This window comes from Neomonachus schauinslandi, chromosome 7, assembly GCF_002201575.2.
Source record: "Neomonachus schauinslandi chromosome 7, ASM220157v2, whole genome shotgun sequence".
Classification (NCBI taxonomy): domain Eukaryota; kingdom Metazoa; phylum Chordata; class Mammalia; order Carnivora; family Phocidae; genus Neomonachus; species Neomonachus schauinslandi.
Genome location: NC_058409.1, coordinates 87,666,275 through 87,691,650, shown reverse-complemented (window position 1 = coordinate 87,691,650; position 25,376 = coordinate 87,666,275). Strand labels below are relative to the sequence as shown.

Genomic DNA, 25,376 nt, shown 5'->3' with positions numbered 1-25,376 from the left:
ACGGTTCAAAGTCCATATTAAAACGCAAGGGTTTTGCAACCTTTGTTGATGCAAGCCTAGCAAGAATTCCCCAGCACTCCACCTCCTCATCAACAAAGCTGGAAAATACTATCTTAGCATCCGTACTATCTTAGTTTCCAAAGGCTGTTTATTTGAAACAATGGTAGGAGGAACACATGTGGACACTTACTTTTCATTCTTACATCCTCAGCTCATTTCTACTTCCTCCGTCTGCCTCCTACTTTTTTAAATTTAGTTGCACTCAGCTCAGATGTCACCATCTCTGTGAACCTCACCCCAAGTCAATCAGGAATAGAAATCTAACTGGAAAGAGCTTTGTGATTAAAAAAAAAAAGGAGGGGTATGCGGGTGGCTTTATTGGCTCCCATAACTGGAAGCCCAGGAGCCCAGGTTGGTTGAGCCAGGTTCTGAAATGATGTCATCTGAACTCTGTCTCTTTTGCATCTTTCAACTTAGTTTCTCTTCTTCAGAGTGGCAGAAAGCCACCCCGACAGACAGCCCCTGATCCACATTCTCCCAACTCCATAACCCCAATAGGGTCAGGGGAGGGGCACGAGATGAGTCCACATATAAACTCAGGACAGGATTCTGTTTGGTCCAGCTTGGGTCTTGTACCCAGGACTGTGGCGGGTGTGAGAAGATAAATGATTGACAATCTGACCAGGATCAAATGAAGTGAGACAGGGGAGCTCCCCCAAAATAAATCAGGATGCTGAGAAGGCAAAGAAACACAAATGATGGAATTTTTGATAAAGGATGTCCCCAATTCTCCACCTGCCTGTATATCTCCACCTATCTGCAATGTCATTTTACAGCTCCTCCCATCAAGAGATAAAATCTATTTTCCCCTGAATCTGGGCCGGGCTTGTAATTTGGTTTGACCCGTAGGATGAGTGAAAGTGAAGGCATGTCAGTCCCAAGCGTTGGCCTTAAGAGGCCTTGAGTTTCCTTCCTTTATCTCTCTCTCCCTCCCTCTCTCCCTCCTCCACTCCCTCGTCGGTCCACTTGTCCCAGCTGAGGCCCCAGAGAGTGAGAGAGCCCTGCTAAGATCCACAAAGCCACCGACAGCCCACAGCTGACCAGACACATGGGTAAGCCTTGCTGAGCCCAGCTTCCATCAGCACAACTGCCAGTCAGCATAGACTGGGGAACAAAAATCAATGTTCCTTGTTGTATATACTCTTGAGGTTTTATGGTTCTGCTGTAACATTACTGCAGCAACAGATAACTGATACACTCTGCCTCTGCTCTCTGTCTCTTGCAACCCCATTCTGCAGGCAAGCTAGGCAGTCCCTCCTCCACGTCCTCATAGCCCTTAGTCAAACAGCCCACATTATACTTTTGCAATTTTTATATTGAATTGTAATCATTTCTTGTAATTATTTGTTTACATGTCTATATCCTTGCCAATAAGTTCTGTGAGGGAGGGATTTTTTTTTTTTTTAATCTTTTTGAGCCAAACAGAAACTGGTTCAACATTCAGAGGAATTCTGAGGATAAGGAATGCAACAAAAAACTATTTGTGAAACCCATGCTGAGTGCCCAAATCACTGGCCAGTTTGAATATCTATACTTATGTATGGGGGCCATTTGTTTTTCCTGATTTTTGTATGTCTTTCCATTGGGTTATTTCTTCTTACTAGTTTGTAAAGGGTTTTTTGTAATATTTTCTGCATAGGTATTCTTTACCACATCCATGCATTGAAAATATTCCCTCCCAGTCCGTGAACTTCTCACTTCTCTTATGCTTTCGTTGGTGAGCTATTAAACTAAACTCAATTTTTGAGTTTTCCTGAGGCTTAACTTTTCAATCTTTCCTTTACATTTTGTACTTTTTGTATTTATTTGAGAATGTCTCCTTATCCCATGGTCATAAACATACCCTCCTACATTGTCTGCTAAAAACTTGGGAGTTTGTTTCTCATACCCGGGTCTTTAATCCATCTGGAGCTGAGTCGTATGCGATATAAGGTAGAGAGTCAATTGTCCCAGTATTATTTAGTGAATCTTTATCTTTGCCCCCTCTCTTGGGTTGCCAGCTCAGAGCACATCTCTATATGAGCAGGGTCCATGTCAGGTATCCCTATGTGGCTGCACTAAGCTATTTGTTGATCTCTGCACGAACACACTACCACCCTGTATTTATAGGATGAGTCACTCCACCTTACTCTTTTTCTTCAAAATTGTTTTGGCTATTTCTGGTTCTTTATTTTTCCATATACACTTTATAGTCATCAAGTTGTACATACACAGTCCTACACTAGATTTGTCAGAATTTTGTTTGGAATTGCATTGTATTTATAGGTTATTTGAGGTCTTTTCCATGAACACGATGTAATTCACCATATATTAGATTTCATCTGCCCCCAGGATATACCCAAGAACCCAATAATTCTCACCACCTCATCTGTTATCAACCGGATCCAAGCCAACCCGGTAGCCTCCCTCCTGGCGTCTTTCTGCCTCCGCCATCACCTCCCCTATGGCCTGTTTTCCACACAGTAGCCACAGCCATTCTTTAAAAGACATAAGTCAGTTCGTGGCCTTTGTGCCGCCTAAAATTGCCTTGTGGCACCACCGGTGCCAAACTCCACACTTTGGGAAACATGGCTTTATTTATTTATTTTTATTAAAGATTTTTTATTCATTTGAGACAGAGAGAGAGAGCATGAGCAGCGGGAGAGGCAGAGGGAGAAGGAGAAGCAGGCTCCCCACTGAGCCAGGAGCCCGATGTGGGGCTTGATCCCAGGACCCTGGGATCATGACCCGAGCCGAAGGTAGACGATCAACCATCTGAGCCACCCAGGTGCCCCGGGGAACACGGCTTTAAATGAACAAATGAGTGAGTGAATGGGTGGCTGCGGACTCTTTGTAAGACCCTGGCAATAAAGAAATGATCGAGGAAGGGGTGGTCCCCTCGGGGAAACCCAAATGGAGAGCAATGGCATTGGCCTGAGCGGAGAGGGCCTCGCATGCGGCGAGGAAGAAGTTGGGAGTTCACCATGGTGACGGAGAGCGGGGAGGAGCCAGCCGCGAAAGCGCGGGCACGGGGGAGCGCGCGGGGCGCGGCGCGAGGCTGGGCGGAGAGCTCCGCGACTCCGGGGCGGGTCCGGGGCTCCACGCGGCCGCCTCGCTCCGCACAGGGACGCGCTCCGAGGGCGCGCACCGGGCGGCGGCGGCGCGCGGGGCCGCTCTGGCGGGAGAAGCGCTTCCGGTGGCGGCGCAGGCGGCGCTGAGCGGGTCCTGCGAGCGGCGCGGGCGGCGGGGAGCGGTGAGTCGCGGGCGGCGGGCCGGGCCGGGCTGGGTGGCGAGAGCGCGGAGAGGCGAGGGCCGGGGCGGGGACGCGTGCTCGCGGGGCGGCGGCGCGGAGATTCCCCCCCCCCCCGGGCGGGATGTCAGGAGCCCCCGCGCCCTGCCGGGGATGCCGGGGCCGGGGTGGGGGTGGGGGGGTCCGCGCAATTTGGGGACCCCTACCCTCCCGCTGCCTGGCAGCTTCCCCGCCTGCAGCAGGCTGACCTGCCCCTGAGGTCCCCCTGAGCCCGGGTGGTGGAGTGCTTCTCGCCCCGGATGGGAAGGGGCTCACCATCCACGCCCGCACGCGCCCTGCCACGCTGTGCCCGGCGGCCGCGTGACGAAACTCCCCGCGGTGAGGACACCCAAAATGGCTGCCGCGGGGACAGGCCACCGCGCTACGGGCGCGAGTGATTGCCTGGCGACCGGGTGTTACCGACCCCCGTGCCCCCACATTCCTAGCTCTTGGCTTCTCCTCCTGGCGCAGAGCGGGGCTCCGGGGTCAGAGAGGAGACCACCTGGCCCCTGCCCTGGAACCCGCAATCTTGGCGGAAAGAGATAGGTGAGAGAGTGGTCCTGGACCGACCTTGCATCTCCATCCTCTCTTGATCTTTCCCACATGTCACAGGTCTCTAACCTTCCCAGAATGACAACCAAGGCATCCACTAAGTGCATGCAGGTGACTTAGGTTCATTGACTTTTACATTCTTCCAGCCCTGTGAGGTTCTTGGTTATGCTTCCATAATCCCGATGCGAAAGCTGGTACTCAGAGAGGTTGAGTGACACGCGCAAGGTCACACAGTTGGCCGTCTGTAGAGCAAGGCCAAGTGTCAGCTTAAATGTTACTTGCTCAAAGACGCTTTTCCTTGACTGTGTTGTCTAAAATTGCCCCCTCATGCACGCATTCTTTGTTAGACACCCCTGTGATTTTTCTTTCATACCATTTGTCATCAGTTGAAATTAACTGTGTTTCCTTGCTCGTTTTTTCCTCATCTTGCGACCAGGGCCTATTTTTGTCTTGCTCACCTATCCATCAATTGCCTGTACCAGGTAGACCCTCAGTGAATATTTGTTGAGTGCCTGAATGAAAAAGCCTACTTCTGAGTGACTTCAGAGCTCAGGCATTCAACCACTTCATGAACACCTGCCTTCTGAACCCCCACTGCATTTTGTTTGTACTTTCTCAAACTCATAATTACTTCTTCTACCTTGTCCTCTAGTTTTTGACTTGGGCGCCTCTTGATTTTCTCTTCCATTGTCCATCCCCAGTTTCCAGGCATTGTAATAGGTGGGAAGTGGGTATGCAGGTAAATAAGGAGCCTTTGCAGCTCTTATGGTGCTGGACTCAGACTTGACATGCAAGTTATATAAGATGAGAGCAGAACTCTTTGGGAGGATGAGTGGAAGCTCTACCAAGAAGTTCTGGGACCTCAAGCAGGTCCTTTCTCCCTTTAGGACTGCAGGTGTCTAGCTTGCAAAAATGACAGTTTGGAAGGAAAGATCTATCTGTTCCTATCTCACCTAGCCCTGCGTATAATTGCTCCAAGTATGCATTCAAGTGTTAGACTGAGTGTGCAGGTTTTTAAGCCCATGGGCCTTCTGGAAAGGGACAGTATCTGTGGTTGTAGCTGTCAGAGAGGAACCTGTATAGGAAAGGCTGGCTATACTTCAGGGTCAGTCAGATATTTAGAATGCTCTTAATACTCTGTAGAATGTTTATGAAATCTCATGTGGGTGGGTATAGAGAGGTGCCAACTGAGAGGAAGCATTTCCCCCCCCCCTTTACTTCCTGGGGAGAAAACTTAGAGGACATCCAGAGCAGCAGTGATCTTAAAAGCCTGTCCATCATCCAAACTTTTTGCTCTCCAGTACCTTAGAATAAAATATGGTATCTACATCCATCCTACTGTGCAAGCAGTGGTCAGATATATTTAGTTGGAATATAATCATGGGTGGAACTGACCTTTTGTGTGAGGTTAAAGGTGAGAAATCAGTAGCAATAAGTCATAAAAAAAGGGCTGACTTATCTAGAATGTGAAAAATTATTAAGTTAGAACACATATCAAACCTACACATAATTATACAAAGTTCAAAGTTACTAAGTTTTTAGTTAACTATTACTTTGTCAAATGTTTTCAGAGACATTATACATAACCTGATTTGACTCTTTAAAGTGGGTAGTAAAATAAATACTCAACTGAATTCATCCAAAATACTACAGTTTGGTAGTATTTTAACATTTTTATGGGCTGATGCCACCATCTCAAGTAAAAACCAATTAAAAAATAATGGATGAGAACTTCACCATCCTAAGAAAGTGATTAAGAAACCCAAGCCCAAAGTTGATCTTAAGGACTGAAATACGGCCGATGTTTGCATTGTCACTGGGATGTTCTCAAGTTAAATCCAAGAGTGAGGTCTGCCTTGTGGGGTGGGAGATAGGGGGTGAGGAGGATGCCGGCAGGGAGACAGGCAGAAGGCAATAATTCTCCATGTCTTCTTGATTCTAGAAAAGACCCCTAGAATAGAGAAGAGTATGCAACAGAAAGCCATTGATGAGTGGAAATTCACTTTGAAGGAGTCTAGGTCTTTGCCCAGGATTCAGCTTTCTGGTCTGTAATTTGATCTCCTGTGTGGCCATGCCCATGAGAAAGGAATGGGGTGTGTGGACAAGCAGCCCAAAGCTAAACAAATTAGTAAATGTGCTATTTAGGCTCCTCTAGTTAGGGTGATTGCCCTTGGCAGCCACATCATCCCTGGTCTCCCAAGGGTCAGAAGTGTGGCGGAAAGTCAGACAGAAGCAGCGCTTCCGGGCTCTGCCATCTTTCGGGTGATGCTTGATTTTTCTGAGCAGCTCTACAAATAAGGGACATTTTCTTGGAGGACTGAAATGAGGATTTGGCATCTCATAATGCCTGGAAAGCCTAGTGTCTGGCACATAATGGGCACTCAGTCATGTCCCCCAGACAGTGACGTTGGCGGGGTGTTTCGCACCTGCTTGGCCCTAAGTAAACAAACAGGGCGACCTGGCTTTCTTACCTCTTTCAAACCTCTTTCAAAGTTGTTTTAATTACTAGCAAATTTCCAGTTTAATAATTTAATTTCCATTGTTAATTTTTATTCAGGGTTAAAGGTCTTTGTTAATAAGTCCGTGATGAAAAGCACATTCTCTGCTAACTTGTTACCTGCAAAATTTTGGAAGAAAAATTTTTTGCCAATTTAAGCATTTTCTTGGCATGTAGCTAAAAGTTGGAAAGAAAAGTGATTTTTGTTAGACATTTCTGATCATCTTCTTCAGGCAGCCAAGCTCCAGTCCATTTCTTCCCCAACCCCATCACCACCACCACCACCAGCAACTGCATTTATGGGCAGGACTTCAGCCAGTGAGGACAGGAGCTCCCACTCATGGGGAACTGGCTCGTTAGACATGTGCCCTACCTTTGTTTAGCATTTTACAATTAATAAAGGTTTAAAAGCTGTCTTGTACACCTCAGCTTACTAATCTTACCAACTCTGTGAGCCAACTCTTTCCTCTATCTTAGAGATAAAAATATTGAGGCTCAGAGATGTGAAGTGACTCACCTGGTGACATGCCTAGAAAGGAAGTGACAGAATCAGGAGTCCAGTCCACACTGCGTTTGGTCCAGTCCAGTTCTGATTCCAAAGGTTGTCAGGGTAGGTGCTCACAGGACCAGGCCACAGGGCAGGGAGCTAGCCTCAACAGGAACCTGCCAGAAAGAACAGGCCGAGCAACCAGCATTAACGGCCAGGGAGTCATCTAAATATCCGTACTGGCCCTGCATCATCCCACAACTGGCAGGGGATTGGGTCATTACTTATTTATTATTTTTATGTTCTTTCCAGCATAATTCTCCCAAACTTACCTAATCATAGGATACCCCTGGTGTACTTCTTAAAAATCTAATTCCTAGGCCCCACCAGAGCTCTACTGAATCAGAATCTCCAGGAAAATACTTTCCTGGTCACAACTGCTTCTCCAGCAAGCTGGGTTCTGGAGCTGGACAACTTAGGTTCACATTCTGCCACCCCTACTTACTTGATCAAGTTTGCTACCCACCCTTGGAAACTGAACTGTTGTGAGGGTTAGATGAGATAATCATACAAGAAAAGCTCTTAGAATATAAGGTTATTAAATTAGTGGTTATTATGAAGTAGTATCCTAATTTTGTTGATAACGATCCAGGAACTTGGAGCAGTGGGCTAATGTATACAAGGTCACAGCGTCATTGGTGGAGCTGGGATGTGAGCTCAGATCTGCTCTCTCCACAAACACAGTCGCCTGAGCAGTACACACCACTTCCTTCCTTCCCTCCATCCAGGGATCCCCAGATACAGAACAGTTGGGAAGGTACAGCTTGGAGCCAGGAATTCAAGCTCAGCTCACCAACTCTTTCAGTGAACTTATTTGGAAAGGAAACTGATCACTATTGCCTGATCAGTGCAGACTTCACCAGCCATGAGGCTTTTATGTGGTGGGGGGTGGTCCTGGGCCTAGGAACAAGGGGGTGGTCTTTACCCTTGCATAGCTGTGCACTGACTGTGGGACATCTAACCTATAAGGAAGGCAGAAGTGCCCTCCCAGAGTTGTTCATGAAGATTGTGATGTAGTTTAAATAATGACTTGGGGAAAGATGGAGTTCATTAATATTGCCAGTAAACCTATAATGTATTACTGCGTTATGAGTAGAAGATCTTTGTCATGGCACTCATTTGGGCTTTAAAAGTTTATAAACTTGGAGTAAGTACATGGGTGGTACAGTCGATTGAGCGGCCACTTCATGGTTTCAGCTCAGGTCTTGATCTCGGGGACGTGAGATCAAGCCCCGAGTTCAGCTCTGCACTCAGCGTGGAGTCTGCTTAGGGGTCTCTCTCCCTTTGCCCTTCCCCCCACATGCCTGCTATGTGTCTCTCTCTAAAAATAAATCTTTTTTTTAAAAAGATTTTATTTATTTGAGAGAGAGAATGAGCAGGGGGAGCAGCAGGGAGAAGGAGAAGTAGACTCCCCAGTGAGCAGGGAGCCTGACGCAGGGCTTGATCCCAGGACCCGAGCCGAAAGCAGTTGCTCAACCAACTGAGCAACCCAGGTGCCTCTAAAAATAAATCTTAAAAAAAAAAAAAGCTTATAAACTCTGCGACTTGGTTATTATGGATTTCAGAGCAGCTTACTCCATTGAAATAATGGTTATTTTGAAAAGTGCGTGGATTTGGATACCAGAGTCATTCAGCAAGATTAGTGATCTGATAACTCAGTTGAAGACTTTATCTTAATCAGAGTTAAGTGATGTCCATAACACAGTAAGCTCTATGTGTGAAGCATGTCTACAAGTTTTTGGGGGGAAATTTAGGTTGTATTCATTAAAATATGATTGTTTATCAACTTACTGTTTACTGTGTTTTGGGTCTTTCCAAACCCAGGATCAAGCCAGTGTTAGACAAGAGAGGCCTTCAGTGGATATTGAATGCATAAAGTAATTTTATTTGTGAATGAATGAATAAAAAGACTTGGAGAAATTTATTTTGATGAGGCTCTCTGAGACTATATATAAGACCTTAGCCTAGAGATTGAATTTTAAGTTGTTTTCCTCCTAAGAGATTATTTCTGTCCCCTTTCAGGGGTCAGTTAATGAATCAACATATATAATATGTAAAATAATCTCTTTAGAAATCACTCTTTTTTTTTAAGATTTTATTTATTCATTTGTCAGAGAGAGAGCGCACAAGCAGGGGGAGCGGCAGGCAGAGGGAGCAGGAGAAGCAGGCTCCCTGCTGAGCAAGGAGCCCGATGCGGGGCTCGATCCCAGGACCCCGGGATCATGACCGGAGCCAAAGGCAGATGCTTAACAACTGAGCCACCCAGGCGCCCCTAGAAATGACTCATTTAAATGCAGTCTAATTCTCTAATAATTAATGATCCCAGATAGCCACATCCTGAGTTCATTCTAAGTGACTTTGTCTTTAAGTGATAAAGCCTTGACTATCTTCTGATAGCAAAGTGATGTCAGTCAACCACAGAAAACTTTTAAAAATCTCACTCTTTTTTTTCTCCTACAAAAAATATTTTAGGGCGCCTGGGTGGCTCAGTTGGTTAAGCGACTGCCTTCAGCTCAGGTCATGATCCTGGAGTCCCGGGATCGAGTCCCACATCAGGCTCCCTGCTCAGCAGGGAGTCTGCTTCTCCCTCTGACCCTCCTCCCTCTCATGCTCTCTGTCTCTCATTCTCTCTCTCGCAAATAAATAAAAAAAAAAAAATTTTAATACCGTTAAAATACAAATTTTTCTATAAAATTACTCATGGAAAAGATTCTTAAGTCAGAATTAACACCTCAACTGGTGAAACTTCAGGAAGCTCCTTACAGCTATTTAAGTATACAAGCAGGTCACTTTACCAGCCATTTCCCTGTCATGTCTCTGTTCTGGACTCTTAACAGCCTCTGTCCCTCTTTAGCACCCCCTGTTCCATCAGTTCAGATCATGAAAGCTGAATCTCTTGAACATCAGAAATGTGCCAAGATGATGTGGTATAAACCTTAACATTTTGCTGTTGACCATCTGCAGTTATCAAACCAGCTGGTAACTGGCTCGTAAGTTCCTGCTGGGGAGCTCTTCACTTAGTCCCCCTGTGGCTGTGATGCTCCACCCCTCCTGTCTCTCTTCATGGCCTCTCCGAATTTCGGAAGATGTTTCAGCAGTTGCGCACAACTGTCAAAGCCTCAGGTAGACGTGCAAAGGGAATAGCCTCCCACTGAAGTCTTGTGATTCTCGACATGGCATCTTTCACTCGCTTCCGGTGTGATAAAGCCGGGCAACTCACACATTCTTGAACACAGTCTTTGGTCTCCTGTGTAGTCTGTCCCTTTAAGGTATGGCATTTTTCCTTATCCATGCTACCTCTGCGATCCAAAGATATATATGTTGTTCTCTGAAACTTTTTTTTTTTTTTTTTTGAGAGAGAGGGGGGAAGAGAACAAGAGAAAGGGGGGGGGGAGGGGGGGGGGGAAAGAGAGAATCTTAAGCGGACTCCACGCCCAGCACAGAGCCCAACATGGGGCTCGATCTCACCTCCCTGAGATCATGACCTGAGCCGAAATCAAGAGTTGGGTGCTTAACTGACTGAGCCACGCAGGCACCCCTCTCTGAAACTTTCTTTTGAACCATTTTGGCTTCTTGATAATTCCTGCTGTCCCCAGTATCATCATAAAGTTGTACAACATAATGACTTCATCCAGTGTTCTCTGCAGAAATTCCTAGTTGATGAGTACCTGTTATAAAACTGCCAGAACTATGTGCTCAGCTGTGTTTGAGAACAACTCTCTATAAAGGTATCTGATCTTTGACCAGGTTCACCCTGGGCAGGGTGAGGGAGCGAGCCCAGGAACCGCAAACCTCCAGACAGCTGCACACTTTATGGCTGAACCAGACTGTGATGAAACCAAACGAGTTCCTTCCTCTCCCACCCCTGGGACTTGCCTTCCTCCTCACAAAGGTGCCTGAAGTGGCTCTGGCACCCCCAACCCTCTGACCCAAATAGCTGCCCCCAAGTATGCAGGAACCAATGCTGCCCACTAGCCAGTGGGCGCCCAGGACACAGTGATTTGACCAAGCAGTCAGGCCCTGCCGTGGCCCAGCCAGCAGGTGGAAAGGGGGCATGCCCCAGGGATCCCCCACGTGGTGGCAAAGGCCATGTGGGCACATTCGCCCTGTAGGTGGCTGCAGGGTCAGAGGCCCATCTGAGCTTCAGCCTCCTCCCTCAGCCAGCTCCAGGTACAAAATGCAGCATGCCTGAGATGCTGATGAGAGGGGTCCCCAGCAGCACCTCAGTGCCCCCTCCTCCAGCACCCTGACTCAATGCACAAAGAGCTGCTGCTTGGTCCGCAATCAGAGCACCCAGGCCTGGGGATGGACAGGAGGGAGACAAGTACCCCAGGGCCTTGGTGGGACCACTCATGGTCCCACTGTTTAATGTGGAATAGGACACAAATTTTTAAAAAGAAAAAGAAAAAATGAAAGTAGGACTCCTGATTATAGAAACTGGTTGATTTATTTAGAGTTGAGAAAGTGAAGTGTGCTTGAAGGTTCATGCATGAAAAGGCTTGTCTAATTGAAACATGGGAGTCACAGTTAATAATTAAAATTTTACCTGGCTTGAGATCAGCTGTCTTTGTAAGAATGTTAATATGACGTTTCTGAGTAGGCTTTATGTTTTTGAAATTCGTAGAGGCAGAGACAGATTATCAAGGCTAGTTGGTATTTCGTATACCAGTATATAGTGTTATTTGAAATCCTTTCTAAGTAGGGAAAATAGTGCTGTATTAGTTTCCTATTGCTGCTATAACAAATAACCACAAAGTTAGTAGTTGTAAAATAGTACATTAACCTATAGTTCTGGAGGTCAGAAGTCTAAAATGAGTCTGTGTTACTTTTGGAGGCTCTTTGCCTTTTCCAGCTTCCAGAGGCTGCCCACACTCCTTGGCTCACTGCCCCACATCACCGCAGTCTCTGCTTGTCCCACATCTGTTCCTCGGACTCTTGCCTCTCCTGCCCTCCTCTTTCTCTTGTAGGGGCTCTTGTAATTACATCAGGCCCACCTGAATAAGCCAGGGTAGTTTCCCAGTCTCAAGATCCTTAACTTAATCACACCAACAAAGTCCCTTTGCCACAGAAGGTGACATATTCCCAGTGTGTGGGGATAGGATGTGCCCATCTTGGGGAAGAGGCATTATTCAGCCTACCAGAGGTCCATACAGGGCCCATCGATGTATGCTTTCAGTGTTGAGGTTTGAGTGGGCTTGGCCTGGAGTCTGAAGATCAGCCTCCTCCTTCTCTTGCTGGGTAGATAAGGGTTAGTTGGGAGCAACATCTCAGATTCTTACTTTCGTCTTCCATAAAAATGGTATAGTATTCATAGAGCCCACCATCGTGAGAACTGAGATAGAATGTTCTGCTACGGGCACATAGTAGGGGCTTGCACTCTTAGGCAAGCATCTGGCCCAGTTCCTTGCCTGTAATACAAACTCCAAACATGTTGAGGTTCCTCTCCCCCATTTCTCTCCTTTCTCTTTGCCTGTTAAAGAAAGACCTTGTGAGGCCTCCACAGCCCTCTTGCTCACGTGCTCAGAGTCGCCACAGGCTCCTTGTAGTGCAGGACTTCACAGTGTCAGTAGAAACGTTTGCATTAGAGGGAAAAAGAGGGCCTCAAAGAGACCAGTTCTGTGCGGGCATTAGTTGGTATACTTTGAGGGGAGCATAGCTAACAGAAAGTGGTAGAGGAGAAAGAGGGAACTGGCAGACCAGTGCCCAGGAGGGCAGCCCTGCTGTGGTGCTGCTGCTTTTCTTCTGCCCCCGGCACCAGTCACACCACCTGGGCGGTTCTCTGCCCCCCTGCCCCCCCGCCCCCCCCCGCCGGGCCTCTGTTTCCTCATCTGTATGTTGCAGTTAAAAATGGTAGGTCTTTTTAAAGACCCCATCCAGCTCTTAGCAATTAGGATGTTTTGATTTTATAAAGTAACCAGGTTTTAAACCCAGATCCTGTTTGTGGCAACTTGACCTAAATGTTGCTTTCTATTTCACAAATTGGAGATGGTTTGTTAAAGAACTAGGATTCTGTGAATGCAACGTGTTAATTTGGGGGATGATGTATGTTAGGTGTAAAGGACAAGCAGTGATGGTGAGGGTTGTACTGGAAGGCAAGAAAGATTACTTGGTACTCCGTTTTTTTTTTTTTTTAAAGATTTTATTTATTTGAGAGAGAGAGAATAAGAGAGAGCACATGAGATGGGGGAGGGTCAGAGGGAGAAGCAGACTCCCTGCTGAGCAGGGAGCCCGATATGGGACTCGATCCAGGGACTCCAGGATCATGACCTGAGCCAAAGGCAGTCGCTTAACCAACTGAGCCACCCAGGCGCCCGGTGGTACTCCGTTTTATGAGAACAGTCCGTATCAGATATCCACAGGGGAACACGGTGATTGCTCAGGCCTGAGGGGCGGCATAGGCAGCGCAGAGAAATGCCAGGAAGGAAGCTGCTCCAGCTGCACGTACAGCCACAGCCTGGTGCCCAGACTGCAGAAGGGCCGGGCCAGAGCACCGGCACAGTCCCACGCCCCGCCTCTTGCTAGGCCTACGGAATCTGAACCTCAAGACGGGAGATAGTAATTGTCTTTGCAGAGGGACGTGTGATGTGTGTGTGCAGTCTCTCCCTACTTGCTACCACCATGGCTCAGAATTTTTAGAACTTGCCAAGACAACCATCTCTGCAGTGTCCCCCACCCCTAGACTGGCCCCTCAGGGTTGTATGCTCCTCTCTTCACTATCCCAACATGGGAGTCACCACCTACCAAGGTGTTCTTCCTTTTGGCCAGTTGGACTACGGAGAGACTGTCTTGCAGGACACCATGCTCTCCTTGCTTTTTCTCCGGCTGGTCACTCCTTGTCAGCCTCCTTTGCTGTAACCCCACCTGCTGAATCCACTCCATTCCCTGGGGGGCACTAAGGAATCTCAGCAGGGCCCCAGGTCTCTGCAGACACGTCTAAAAACTACTGCTGTCCAGAATGTGAATTGGAGATTTTGTTTTGCTTTTTTGCAAGTGTTATAAATAACACATTTGACGTATTCTAATTCAAAATTTAGACATTTCTCATACAATGGCACAGCTCTTTGATGTACATTGTATTTCTTGTATCCCTGGACTTGATGCCCATGATGTTGATGTGTCCTAATTTGAAATTCAGATGTTTCTCTTACTACAGCTCAATCAGCCAAAACCCAGCAGGGACAAACCTGTAGTCCGACAAAGTCATGCTCATTGGCTTCTTGCATCGAGGGAGACCGCAGACCAGAGGAACAGAGTGTGTCTTGCCAACAAAGGAGGAGATAAAGCTTTTAGAGCATCTTGGAGAACAGTGGACTTTCAGGGAAGCTTAGTGAAGCAATATTTTGATTGGCGTAAACCAGGGCTGGGTGTTAAGGTCTAGACTATGACGTGGCCCCATTGCCCTGTTTCCTTGGAAATTACAAAGTTAAGAAAATTGTGGAATGTCGTGTCCAGAAACTCCCTAATCTTAAGCTCCACACCTGTGCTGGAAATCCAGGCTCCTTTTCATTGTCCAGAGTGGGATGTTTCATTCTTTCTGTTTTGAATTCAAATAGCAAAGATTATAGAAGACACAATGTCTTGGTGAGATAAGAAAGCAGTAGTCATCCAAAGAAGGGCAGTGTTATTACACTTTATAGCTGTGACCTTGGGAGCGATATGGTTTCCCAGTAACCTTGCAGCTGGCTTTATCCGTGCTTGTTATTCCAGCTGTGGCTTTATGAGTAGCAGGGCTGACTTTCTCAGTCTCACTGACCAGCTGTTTCACAGGCACTGGATCCCTCACATCTCTTGTCCTAACGTGCCCGAGTTTGATCCAGTGGGCTATGATACTTATTAGTTTGAGATTTTGAGAAAGTATAAATGACAAGAGTGCCTACCATCTGCACTTGGCATCTTAAGGTACCTAAGAACTTGAGAAGCACTAAAAAATAACTTCGTGAAAAATGACCTGGAAAAGAAAGCTGCTATTCGAACTGATATTAGAAATGTAGGGAAGGGAAACAGGAATAAAAAAGCAGTGGTTTGAAGCCTTCTTAGTGATTCGGTCCTTCAGTCTGCTAATGTCACACAGAGAGATCTAGTCTAAGGAGATCACCAGCTTTGAGGGAAAAGATCATAGACAAGGATACATTATTTATCATGGTGAAAAACTGAAAATGATTTAGACATTAAAGATGTTGTTACATACCTAAAATGAATATTTAGTGCCATGGGGAATGCTCATGAAGTAAGCGCCAAAAAACAAAAAAAAAATCAGGAAATTAAAATACAGAGTATGATATCAACTTTATTTTTTATTTATATGATGTGTATAAAAAATGTCTCCAAGGCATTACCAAAACATAAAGGATGGTTATCTCAGTGTGGCTAAATTATCAGAGATTTTGGTTTTTTGTTCTATATTTTCTAAAATAATACAGTGCAGTTCTAAAAATAAGTGTGTATCACTCAGAGCAAGAAAGTGGTTACTTTTGGGAAAATAGTAATGGTTCTTAGCTATAAAATAGGTATCACATGAGGGAAATGATACGCCATAGTGTTACTCGTATTTGTGGGCTTGTCCGAATGTGTTTTTCCCACCATGTCCCTGTTGGATTGAGGAACATAAGTTTGCATTTTTGTTTGGTGGTTTATATGTTGAACAAGGCTGACTGAATCTGAGTCTTTTTCTAATTGTGGAATTTTTAGCATGTAACCAACGCTTTTTACATAATTAGTCACTTCTACCGGTAGAAATAACACAGTTAGTAGACCAGAATGGAGTAGTAGTTTGGCGTTGGTTGTCGCACCCAGAAAAGGGGTTTCAAACTTCAGACCCTGTTACTGCTGATGTTATTTTTAACTTTTTCTAGAGTATTTCTAGGCTTCCAAAAGTTAAGGAATGATGAAATACCATGTATCTATCAGGAGAAATATGTGGGAAATTATTGAAATTTGGTTAAGATCAGTTGGGATTTATGGACAAAGTAACTTTGGAGTTAGATTGTCTTTCTGCCATTTATAGCAAAGTTATTTTTATAAAGAGGAATGTACATAAATTTTCAGCTGGAAATTAATGTGACTATAGAGTTTCTAAAATGTGTAGCAACATTGTAAGTCTTGACTAGACTTATCTTTTTGACCCCCTAGAGTCCAGGACGATGTCTGGAGAACTTCCACCGAACATTAACATCAAGGAACCTCGATGGGATCAAAGCACCTTTGTTGGGCGAGCCAATCATTTCTTCACTGTAACAGATCCCAGGAATATCCTGTTAACCAACGAACAACTAGAGAATGCAAGAAAAGTAGTGCATGATTACAGGTAACATTAATGATTATACTTTTTGATTAATACGGTAATAGGTCATCATGTTAACCTATTGTCTTTAAACCTTTACTTAGTGATTTTACAACTTTTTTTTTTTTTTTTTTGCAATGGAATCCTCTTTACCAAAAAAAAGAGGAAATAGGAAGACGTGTTTTATCCCCTGAAGCTGAGCCTTAATGCAGATATCCGGGGTTCACAGTGACCTGAAAATAAGACAGCCATCCCTCCAACTCCTAGGTACCGATCCGTGAGGTCCCCTTTCCCAGTGCTCTGCCTCCTCCACTCCAGTACGTCCCTGGGTCAACAGCCCCCCACGCATCTTTCTGTCCCCGGATGGAGATAACCTCGTGCGGAAAGCAAGCTGTCAAGAATTAGAGTAGGTTGGTTGCTTCTGAAATAAAGCCTCAATGAACAAACCTCGCAGGTAGGAGCTCAGCTGGAAAGATGCTGGTGGCAGGTTTGTAGTTTTGGGCTGCAGTTCATCAATTCAAAGAGCCAGTCATGACGTCAGAAGAGAGATGCTCTAATAAGGCAGTGGTCACAGCCGTCTCCATAAAAGACCACATAAGAAATATTTCAGGGGGTGCCTGGGTGGCTCAGTCGTTAAGCATCTGCCTTTGGCTCAGGTCATGATCCTGGGGTCCTGGGATCGAGCCCCGCATTGGTCTCCCTGCTCCGCGGGAAGCCTGCTTCTCCCTCTCCCACTCCCTCTGCTTGAGTTCCTGCTCTCACTCGCTCTCTCTCTCTGTCAAATAAATAAATAAAATCTTTAAAAAAAAAAAAAAAGAAATATTTCAGGCTTTGTAGGCCACAGAGGGTTTCTGCCCCATAGTTTTCTTAGTTTTTTGTTTTTGTTTTTGGGTTTTTATTTTTTATTTTTTTAAAAACAATCCTTTTAAAAAATGAAAAGCCACTCTTAGCAAGCGAGGCAGACAGGCCATAGACACTAGTTTATAGCCTCCTGCTCTAGGGGAGAGTCAGCCAGTAGCTGAGATCTGGAGCCGCGTGGGGGGGGGGGTGGTCTTTGACGGTCACGTGGGAGGTTAGGGAAGGAACCAAGGGCAAAGGGCAGTCTGTAAAGTTCGTCATCAAACACAGGCTGGCCAGATCTTAGCATGGGCCCGCGCATCAGGAGAGGAGAGCCAAGCAGCAGGACATCTTGGAACCTTATGCAAAAGTACTGAAGAACAGGCAGAGGAAGAGTGAAGCGCATGTCAGGGATTCAGGAAAGGAAATGTTCGATGAATCTGGAACAAAAGCCATAAAAAGGAGAGGTGCAGAGGAAAAGACAGCGAGAGGAGTTGAAAAGAAGACATAAAAACACTGCAAAGAAGCTAACACTGTAAGAGCAAGACGGGGGCAGTGGGCGGCACTAATGACAGAGCTGGCTCCGTGGAAAAGGAGAAACAAAGACATGGAGAGTAAACCCGAGACCCTCCTCCAGTGGGGAAGAACAGATGTTGGCACACTTTTCCCACAGAGGGCCAGGTGGCAGATATTTTCTGCCTTGCAGGCCATACATTCTCTCTTGCATATTCTTGTTGTTTTTGCTTTTTTTTTTTGTTTACAGCCCTCTAAAAATGTAAAAACCATTCTTAGCACAAGAGCCATTCAGAAACAGGCCATGGGCTATAGTTTGTCAGTTCCCAGTACAGATGTAAAAGTGGAAGCAGATTAGGGGTTGCCAAGAAATGGGGGAAAGACTCCAGAGGAGCTTGCAGGAACGTTTGGGGAGATGAAAGTATTCCACACCGTGATTCTGGAGGTGGCTACACCACTGTACCTTTTCCAAAGCTCATCAAATCGTACTCTTAAAGTGGTTGACTTTTATTGCATTTGAATTATACCTCGGTAAAGCTGATTTAATTTTTTGAAAAAGAAGATGCTTCCCAATTCATTTGCAACACTGATACTCTAAATGACAGAAGTACACTGCAAGAATACAGTGGCCCATCTTGCAAATTAACAACGTAAAAATCCAAAATAAAATACTAGCACATCAAATCCAGCCTTTCATGAAAGTATGAACAAGTAGGATTTATTCCAGGAGTAAAAAGTTGATTTATTTTAGGACATCTATCAATATAATTTATCAGATTGAGGCAAGAAAGTCACTCTTGATAGATGCCCAAAAGAAGGTTAAATTATCCATGTGTTTCTCAGAAAATAATTAATCAGCTAGGAATAATGTACTGTATTTCTTTAATATGGTAAAGAATACACATCCACATTAGCAGCCAGCATCACACTAAATGATGAAACAGTAGAGCTGAGTGAACTTCCCAGACAGTTCTGCAGAAAAGCAATCCTGTGGAATATTTCCCCCAATACCAGAGAGGGAGGGAGAGAGAGAAAGATAGAAAGCTAGGAAGGGAGGGAGGGAGGGAGGGGAGGAGGGAGGAAGGAAAGGAGGAAAGAAAGAGGAGAGAAAGTGGCTTCCATAGTCAAATTTGGAAAAGTTTACAGCCCATTCTTTTTTTATCCTTAAGATTTTATTTTTAAGTAATCTCCACACCCAATATGGGGCTTGAACTTACAACCCTGAGATCAAGAGTTGCACTGACTGAGCCAGCCAGGCGCCCCTACATCCTATTCTTAAGGGTGTCACATCCCATTGACTTCTGAAAAATTCCAAGAAGTATTAGAGTAAACAAAGCCATTAGTCCGTTTTCCCAAACTTGAACATGGGCCTTTTTTCTTTCCCGTAACACCTTATAACATCTAAGAACACGCCCCTAAAAATCTTGCTCTAGGAGGCATTCTCTTTAAAGTTAGAAGCAAGTCAGGGATGCCTTTATCTTCCCTATTTTATAACATTGTTCTGGGATCCCTAACCAATTCAGTAAGACATAAAAAAGAAATAAGAGGGACGCCTGGCTGACTTACCAGTGGAGCATGGGGTCCTGAATTTGAGCCGCATGTTGAGTGTAGAGATTGCTTAAATAAACTTAAAAAAAAAGAAAGAAAGAAAGAAGATGTACAGATCTTAAAAATATGAGACAATTTCTTTCTCTTCTTTTTTTTTTTTTCAAATGATGATTTTCTCACCAATCAACTACCAGTGGAACAAATAAGAGAATATGACAAGTAGACTACACAAAAAGTCAACAGTTTCCTATACATCAGCAATAATCAATTAGACAATATTATTTTAATACCATTCATAAGACCAAAAAGATATATATATACCTATATATAAAATATCTAGGAATACACTTACCCGGAAATGTGAAGCAGTTCCAAGCCCACTTGGGGGGTCATTAAAAGAAACCTTTGATAACTGGAGCAACATGCAGTAAGTCTGGATAGAAAATCTTTTTTTTTTTTTTTAAGATTTTATTTATTTATTTGACAGAGACACAGCGAGAGAAGGAACACAAGCAGGGGGAGTGGGAGAGGGAGAAGCAGGCTTCTCACGGAGCAGGGAGCCCGATGTGGGGCTCGATCCCAGGACCCCGGGATCGTGACCTGAGCTGAAGGCAGACGCTTAATGACTGAGCCACCCAGGCGCCCCTGGATAGAAAGTCTTAATATGGTAGAGGTGTCAGTTCTCTCCAAATCAATACAGTTTCAGTCTAAATACAATTGTGCTCACCTATAAAATTGACAGAATAATTCTGAGCATTGTCCAAAAAAATAGAGCATAACTCAGGCACTTTGAAAGAGGAGAGACCACTGTTCTACCAGGCATAGAATGGACTGTCATTTGAGGGTGGGCATCGGCCCCACAAGGTGAAGATGGTGGGAAGTCCATAGAAAGCCCCAAAGCGAATAGAGAGCCCAGAAATGGACCCTCAACTCTATGGTCAACTCATCTTTGACAAAGCAGGAAAGAATGTCCAATGGAAAAAAGACAGTCTCTTCAACAAATGGTGTTGGGAAAATTGGACAGCTACATGCAGAATGAAGAGGGACCATTTCCTTATACCACACACAAAAATAGACTCAAAATGGTTGAAAGACCTAAATGTGAGACAGGAGTCCATCAAAATCCTAAAGGAGAACACAGGCAGCAACCTCTTCGACCTCAGCCGTAGCAACTTCTTCCTAGAAACATTGGCAAAGGCAAGGGAAGCAAGGGCAAAAATGAACTATTGGGACTTCATCAAGATAAAAAGCTTTTGCACAGCAAAAGAAACAGTCAACAAAACCAAAAGATAACCGACAGAATGGGAGACGATATTTGCAAATGACATATCAGATAAAGGGCTAGTATCCAAAATCTATAAAGAACTTATCAAACTCAACACCCAAAGAACACAGGATCCAGTCAAGAAATGGGCAGAAGACATGAACAGACATTTTTCCAAAGAAGACATCCAAATGGCCAACAGACACATGAAAAAGTGGTCAACGTCGCTCGGCATCAGGGAAATCCAAATCAAAACCTCAATGAGATACCACCTCACACCAGTCAGAATGCCTAAAATTAACAAGTCAGGAAATGACAGATGTTGGTGGGGATGCGGAGAAAGGGGATCCCTCCTACACTGTTGGTGGGAATGCAAGCTGGTGCAACCACTCTGGAAAACAGTATGGAGGTTCCTCAAAAAGTTGAAAATAGAGCTACCATACGATCCAGCAATTGCACTACTGGGTATTTACTCCAAAGATACAAATGTAGGGATCCGAAGGGATACATGCACCCTGATGTTTATAGCAGCAATGTCCACAGTAGCCAAACTGTGGAAAGAGCCAAGATGTCCATCGACAGATGAATGGATAAAGAAGAGGTGGTATATATATACAATGGAATATTATGCAGCCATCAAAAGGAATGACATCTTGCCATTTGCAACGACGTGGATGGAACTGGAGGGTGTTATGCTGAGCGAAATAAGTCAAACAGAGAAAGACATGTATCATATGACCTCACTGATATGAGGAATTCTTAATCTCAGGAAACAAACTGAGGGTTGCTGGAGTGGGGGATGGGGTGGGAGGGATGGGGTGGCTGGGTGATAGACATTGGGGAGGGTATGTGCTATGGTGAGCACTGTGAATTGTGCAAGACTGTTGAATCACAGATCTGTACCTCTGAAACAAATAATGCAATATATGTTAAAAAAAAAAAAAAGAAGAAGAAGATAGCAGGAGGGGAAGAATGAAGGGGGGGAAATCGGAGGGGGAGATGAACCATGAGACACGATGGGCTCTGAAAAACAAACTGAGGGTTCTAGAGGGGAGTGGGGTGGGGGGATGGGTTAGCCTGGTGATGGGTATTAAAGAGGGCACATTCTGCATGGAGCACTGGGTGTTATGCACAAACAATGAATCATGGAACACTACATCAAAAACTAGTGTTGTAATGTATGGTGATTAACATAACAATAAAAAAATTTTTTTAAATTTAAAAAGGGAAAAAAAAAAAAGAAAACCCCAAAGCCACGCCCAGCATTCAAAGAATCTCAACCCATGATGACTATAGCATTTAAATCTTGGTATTAGGGTGGCAGAGCAGCCAATGGAAAAGTCAAGTTAAGCAAGTTTCACATTTTCATATCTTAAGATAAATCCCAAATAAATTAAAAACCTCAGTGACAATTAAAAAAAAAAATAACAAAAAAACCTGTTACTAAAGTGCAAGACGTAGAGGTGAATATTTGTATAACCCTGAAGCGGGTCAGGCCTTTCCAGTCAGCGACTTCGTTTGTTCCTACCTGACTACATCAAGATAGTAACGTTCAGGGGAGCAGCTAACACAACTAACAAGATCTGCCCACAGCGGGTCAAGTTTACACGTGATCCGCTTAAACAGTGAGGGTGCTGCCACCCTGACAATCAACAGACACACTCAAGTAGAGAAAAAGGACAAAAGGCGTATTGCCAGCCTCAGTATTTTACATAACTTTTGTCTCAGCAAATGTACTCCTTTGTTTCTGATTAATCTTGGATGCAGGGGAAAGATTTATTTATAAGGAGATTGACTTCCTCATCCTTTACAAACGGAAGAGATTAGAAGCAATTAAAGTGCCCAACAATAGGGATTGGGATAATCTATCTTACAATCATGCGGTGGAAGACTGGAGCATTTAAGGGATGATGTGTTAGTTTCCTAAGGTGGCTGTAACCAGTTACCACCAACTGAGTGGCTTCAAACAACGGAAATTTGTTCTATTGCAGTTCTGGAGGCTGAAGTCTGAAACCACGGTGTTGGGAGGGCCATCTCCCTCTGAAGGCTCTAGGGGAGAATCTTTCCTCCCCTCTTCCAGCTTCTGGTGGCCTGAGGCGTTCCTTGATGTTCCTTGACTTGGAGCTACATTATTCCAGTCTCTGCCTCTGACATCACAGGACCTTCTTAGTCTGCACGTGGCTGGCTTATAAGGGCACTGGTCATTGGATTTAGGGCTCACCCTCATCAGCATGACCTCGTTTTAACTATTATATCCACAAAGACCCTGATTCCAAATAAGGTCACATTCTGAGGTTCTGGGTGGATGTGAATTTGGGGGGACACTATTCAACCCAGTACAGGTGGTACAGAAGAAGTTCTAAAGATACAGAAAAGCGTTTACAGAGTATTACTCATTTTAAAGAGGTGGTCATAAAGCAACAGGTATGGTGTTTATAGAGATCCTAAGTGGCATATACAGGTCCTGCAAGACCGTGGCTGTGTCTTCACAAAACAGCATCAGTGGAAATGAGTAATGAAAGGCTTGAATGATTTTAATTGCACTAACGAATGTCTGTATTTTCTAAATTTTTAGCAATAAATGTGTTTCTTTGATAACAAGATAAAATAATGAGCCTTTCTAATCTAGGGTTTCAAACTGTAGGTATAATAATTAATTAATGTTCTTGATTGCCACAGCTTTTGTCTAATTGGTTGAAAATATTATAGAGTTTGCAAAGTTCAAAATACATTTTTAAATATGTCATTTAAAACAAGGAATATTTCAAAGTTGAATACTTCAAGATACAAGATAAGTTTTTGTTTTTCAAAATTACAGACCAGTTGAGATACATGGGTTTGAAATGTTCGTTGTGTTTACTGTCTCTTGTGTTACTAAAATTTCACTGCAGGCACAGTTGTTTTAGGTAAGGGTAAACTTAAAAACTTTCTAGCTACATGTCTCTAGAGCACTGGTGAGCTATTGGAAATGAACAGTTCCCTTGTTATTTCTTATTTCCCTAGGCAAGGAATTATTCCTCCAGGTCTTACAGAAAATGAATTATGGAGAGCAAAGTACATCTATGATTCAGCTTTTCATCCTGACACGGGTGAAAAGATGATTTTGATAGGAAGAATGTCAGCTCAGGTTCCAATGAACATGACCATCACAGGTTGTATGATGACATTTTATAGGTAAGTCATGGAAATATAACAACAGTTCATTTTATATTACAGAGCTTAAAGTACATTTTTGTATATAAATAGTTTTATTGAATTAAATGTCATTTCACATTGAGTTCCATTTTATATAAATGTCACAACTCTAGGGGGTTTCTTTAACTTTTCCCGGTGCTAAATAAATCGTATTCTCTCTGTCGTTCAAAAGGAGACTGAATTTTTCCTCTAACTCGTAACACCCAAAAGAAAATGAGATGGAGAAAGAAAATTTAAAAGTCTCTAAGCAAATTCTCTTTTTCATCCACTCATAAGTCACAGATGTAAGTGTAGATGTAGCCGTAAACGCAGACACGCAGGCTTGCACGTGCCATAAGGAGGGATCAGGGCTACTTCGCCTGCAGACAGCTGGCTTTTTTCCCCAAGAGAAGGGGCCTGACATTTGTTGAGCGCCTACTGTATGCCAGGCTCTCTACAGATTTAAGATCAAATTTAAGGAGGATGACTTGATTCTCACCATAGCCCTTTGAGCTTGGGCTTACCCATATCCAAAGAAGGAGGATGCTGAGAATCAGAGGATGCACTTCGGCCCCGCCACTCAGGTCCCAAGCTTTCGACGCAGAACGCAGGGTCTTTGACCTAGCGCTCTCCTTCCGCAGTCCATCTCCTCTGTGGTTACTGGTGTTCACATTTTCTGTTCCGCACAGCGGCTAGGTCACAGGCGATGGCCAGTGTGTGACGGATCGCTCTGTTTTAGGACGACACCAGCCGTGCTGTTCTGGCAGTGGATTAACCAGTCCTTCAACGCCGTGGTCAATTACACCAACAGAAGTGGAGATGCCCCCCTCACTGTAAAGTAAGACTGTAAGAGTTAATCGTTCCCTGCACTTGCCCAGTGTGCATTTCATTCGGTGGTGTATAAACTGTTGATATTGGTCAGAATATCATGGGGCATATTTTCCAGTAGCGTTTCTTCTCCTCCCTTCCCATCAAGATGACCGTCTTGTCCAGCCTGCCTTCACAGACATGACTCTTGCTGTTAGGGACCCTGGTAGGCGGATTTGTCTCCCACGCCCTCAGGCTCCCCGTGCAGAACACAAGGTGGGCAGTTGAGGGCCGGGCCGTGGCAGACGACAGGCTGTGCCCCCATCTACCCTGAGCCCGTGGCCAGGTAGCAACATCAAAAGTAGTGGCATCAAGAGCGTGATCTCTGCAGAAACCAAGGGGACTTTTATTTAGGATTTGTCTTTAAAGAAGCCATCTCTAGAGCCAGACAGAAGGTGAACAGGTTTAAAATGTTGCCTCCTGTAAAAAACCGTTTGGACTGGCTAAAGTGATTAGTGAACCAAAACTTTTAGCTCAGCTTGGAGAACACTTCAAAGTGTTTTCTTTTTTGTCACTTTAAATGGCCTCTGACAGTCCATAGTGTTCTTTTGTCACCATATGGAACAAAGGCTGTAGAAATCTTGCTGCCACAGTGCTTATCACACCTTCATTTCTTCCAACCCTTTGAATTAAAACTTATTTTATTTATTTGTATTTATTATTATTACATTTCTTTAGAGAGACAGCATGCAAGGCAGAGGTATGAGGTAGACAGAGGTAGAGGGATGGAGAACCTCAAGCAGGCTCCACACCCAGCACAGAGCCCAACGCGGGGCTCGATTTCACGACCCTGAGATCATGACCTGAGCCAAAATCCAGAGGTAGATGCTTAATGGACTGAGCCAGCCCGATGCCCCTAAAACTTAATTTAAAATAAAAACAGCTGTACTTAACTGCCTGTTGCAGATGGGACTTTTCGTATTACGATACAATAAGTTACAATTTTAAGAACAGCAGTATGGCAGTTTT

General features: G+C 44.5%; 1 protein-coding gene and 1 pseudogene across 2 annotated transcripts in view; one reads left to right on the top strand and one right to left on the bottom strand.

Annotated features, from left to right (window-relative positions):
• Positions 1-3,226: 3,226 nt before the first annotated feature.
• The window catches only part of SFXN1 (sideroflexin 1), a 39,893-nt gene continuing 17,743 nt past the window's right edge, over positions 3,227-25,376 (top strand). Inside the window, exons 1-4 of one of the 2 annotated variants that reach the window (XM_044916823.1) lie at positions 3,227-3,292; positions 16,054-16,228; positions 23,370-23,540; positions 24,280-24,378. In XM_044916823.1, coding sequence (XP_044772758.1) covers positions 16,065-16,228; positions 23,370-23,540; positions 24,280-24,378 — 434 coding nt within the window. In that variant the 5' untranslated portion in view covers positions 3,227-3,292; positions 16,054-16,064. Of the gene's footprint in view, positions 3,293-10,314; positions 10,334-16,053; positions 16,229-23,369; positions 23,541-24,279; positions 24,379-25,376 lie in introns of those variants that run through there. The other variant, XM_021698506.2, reaches the window with a different exon arrangement.
• LOC110588208 lies at positions 9,803-10,260 on the bottom strand (annotated as a pseudogene).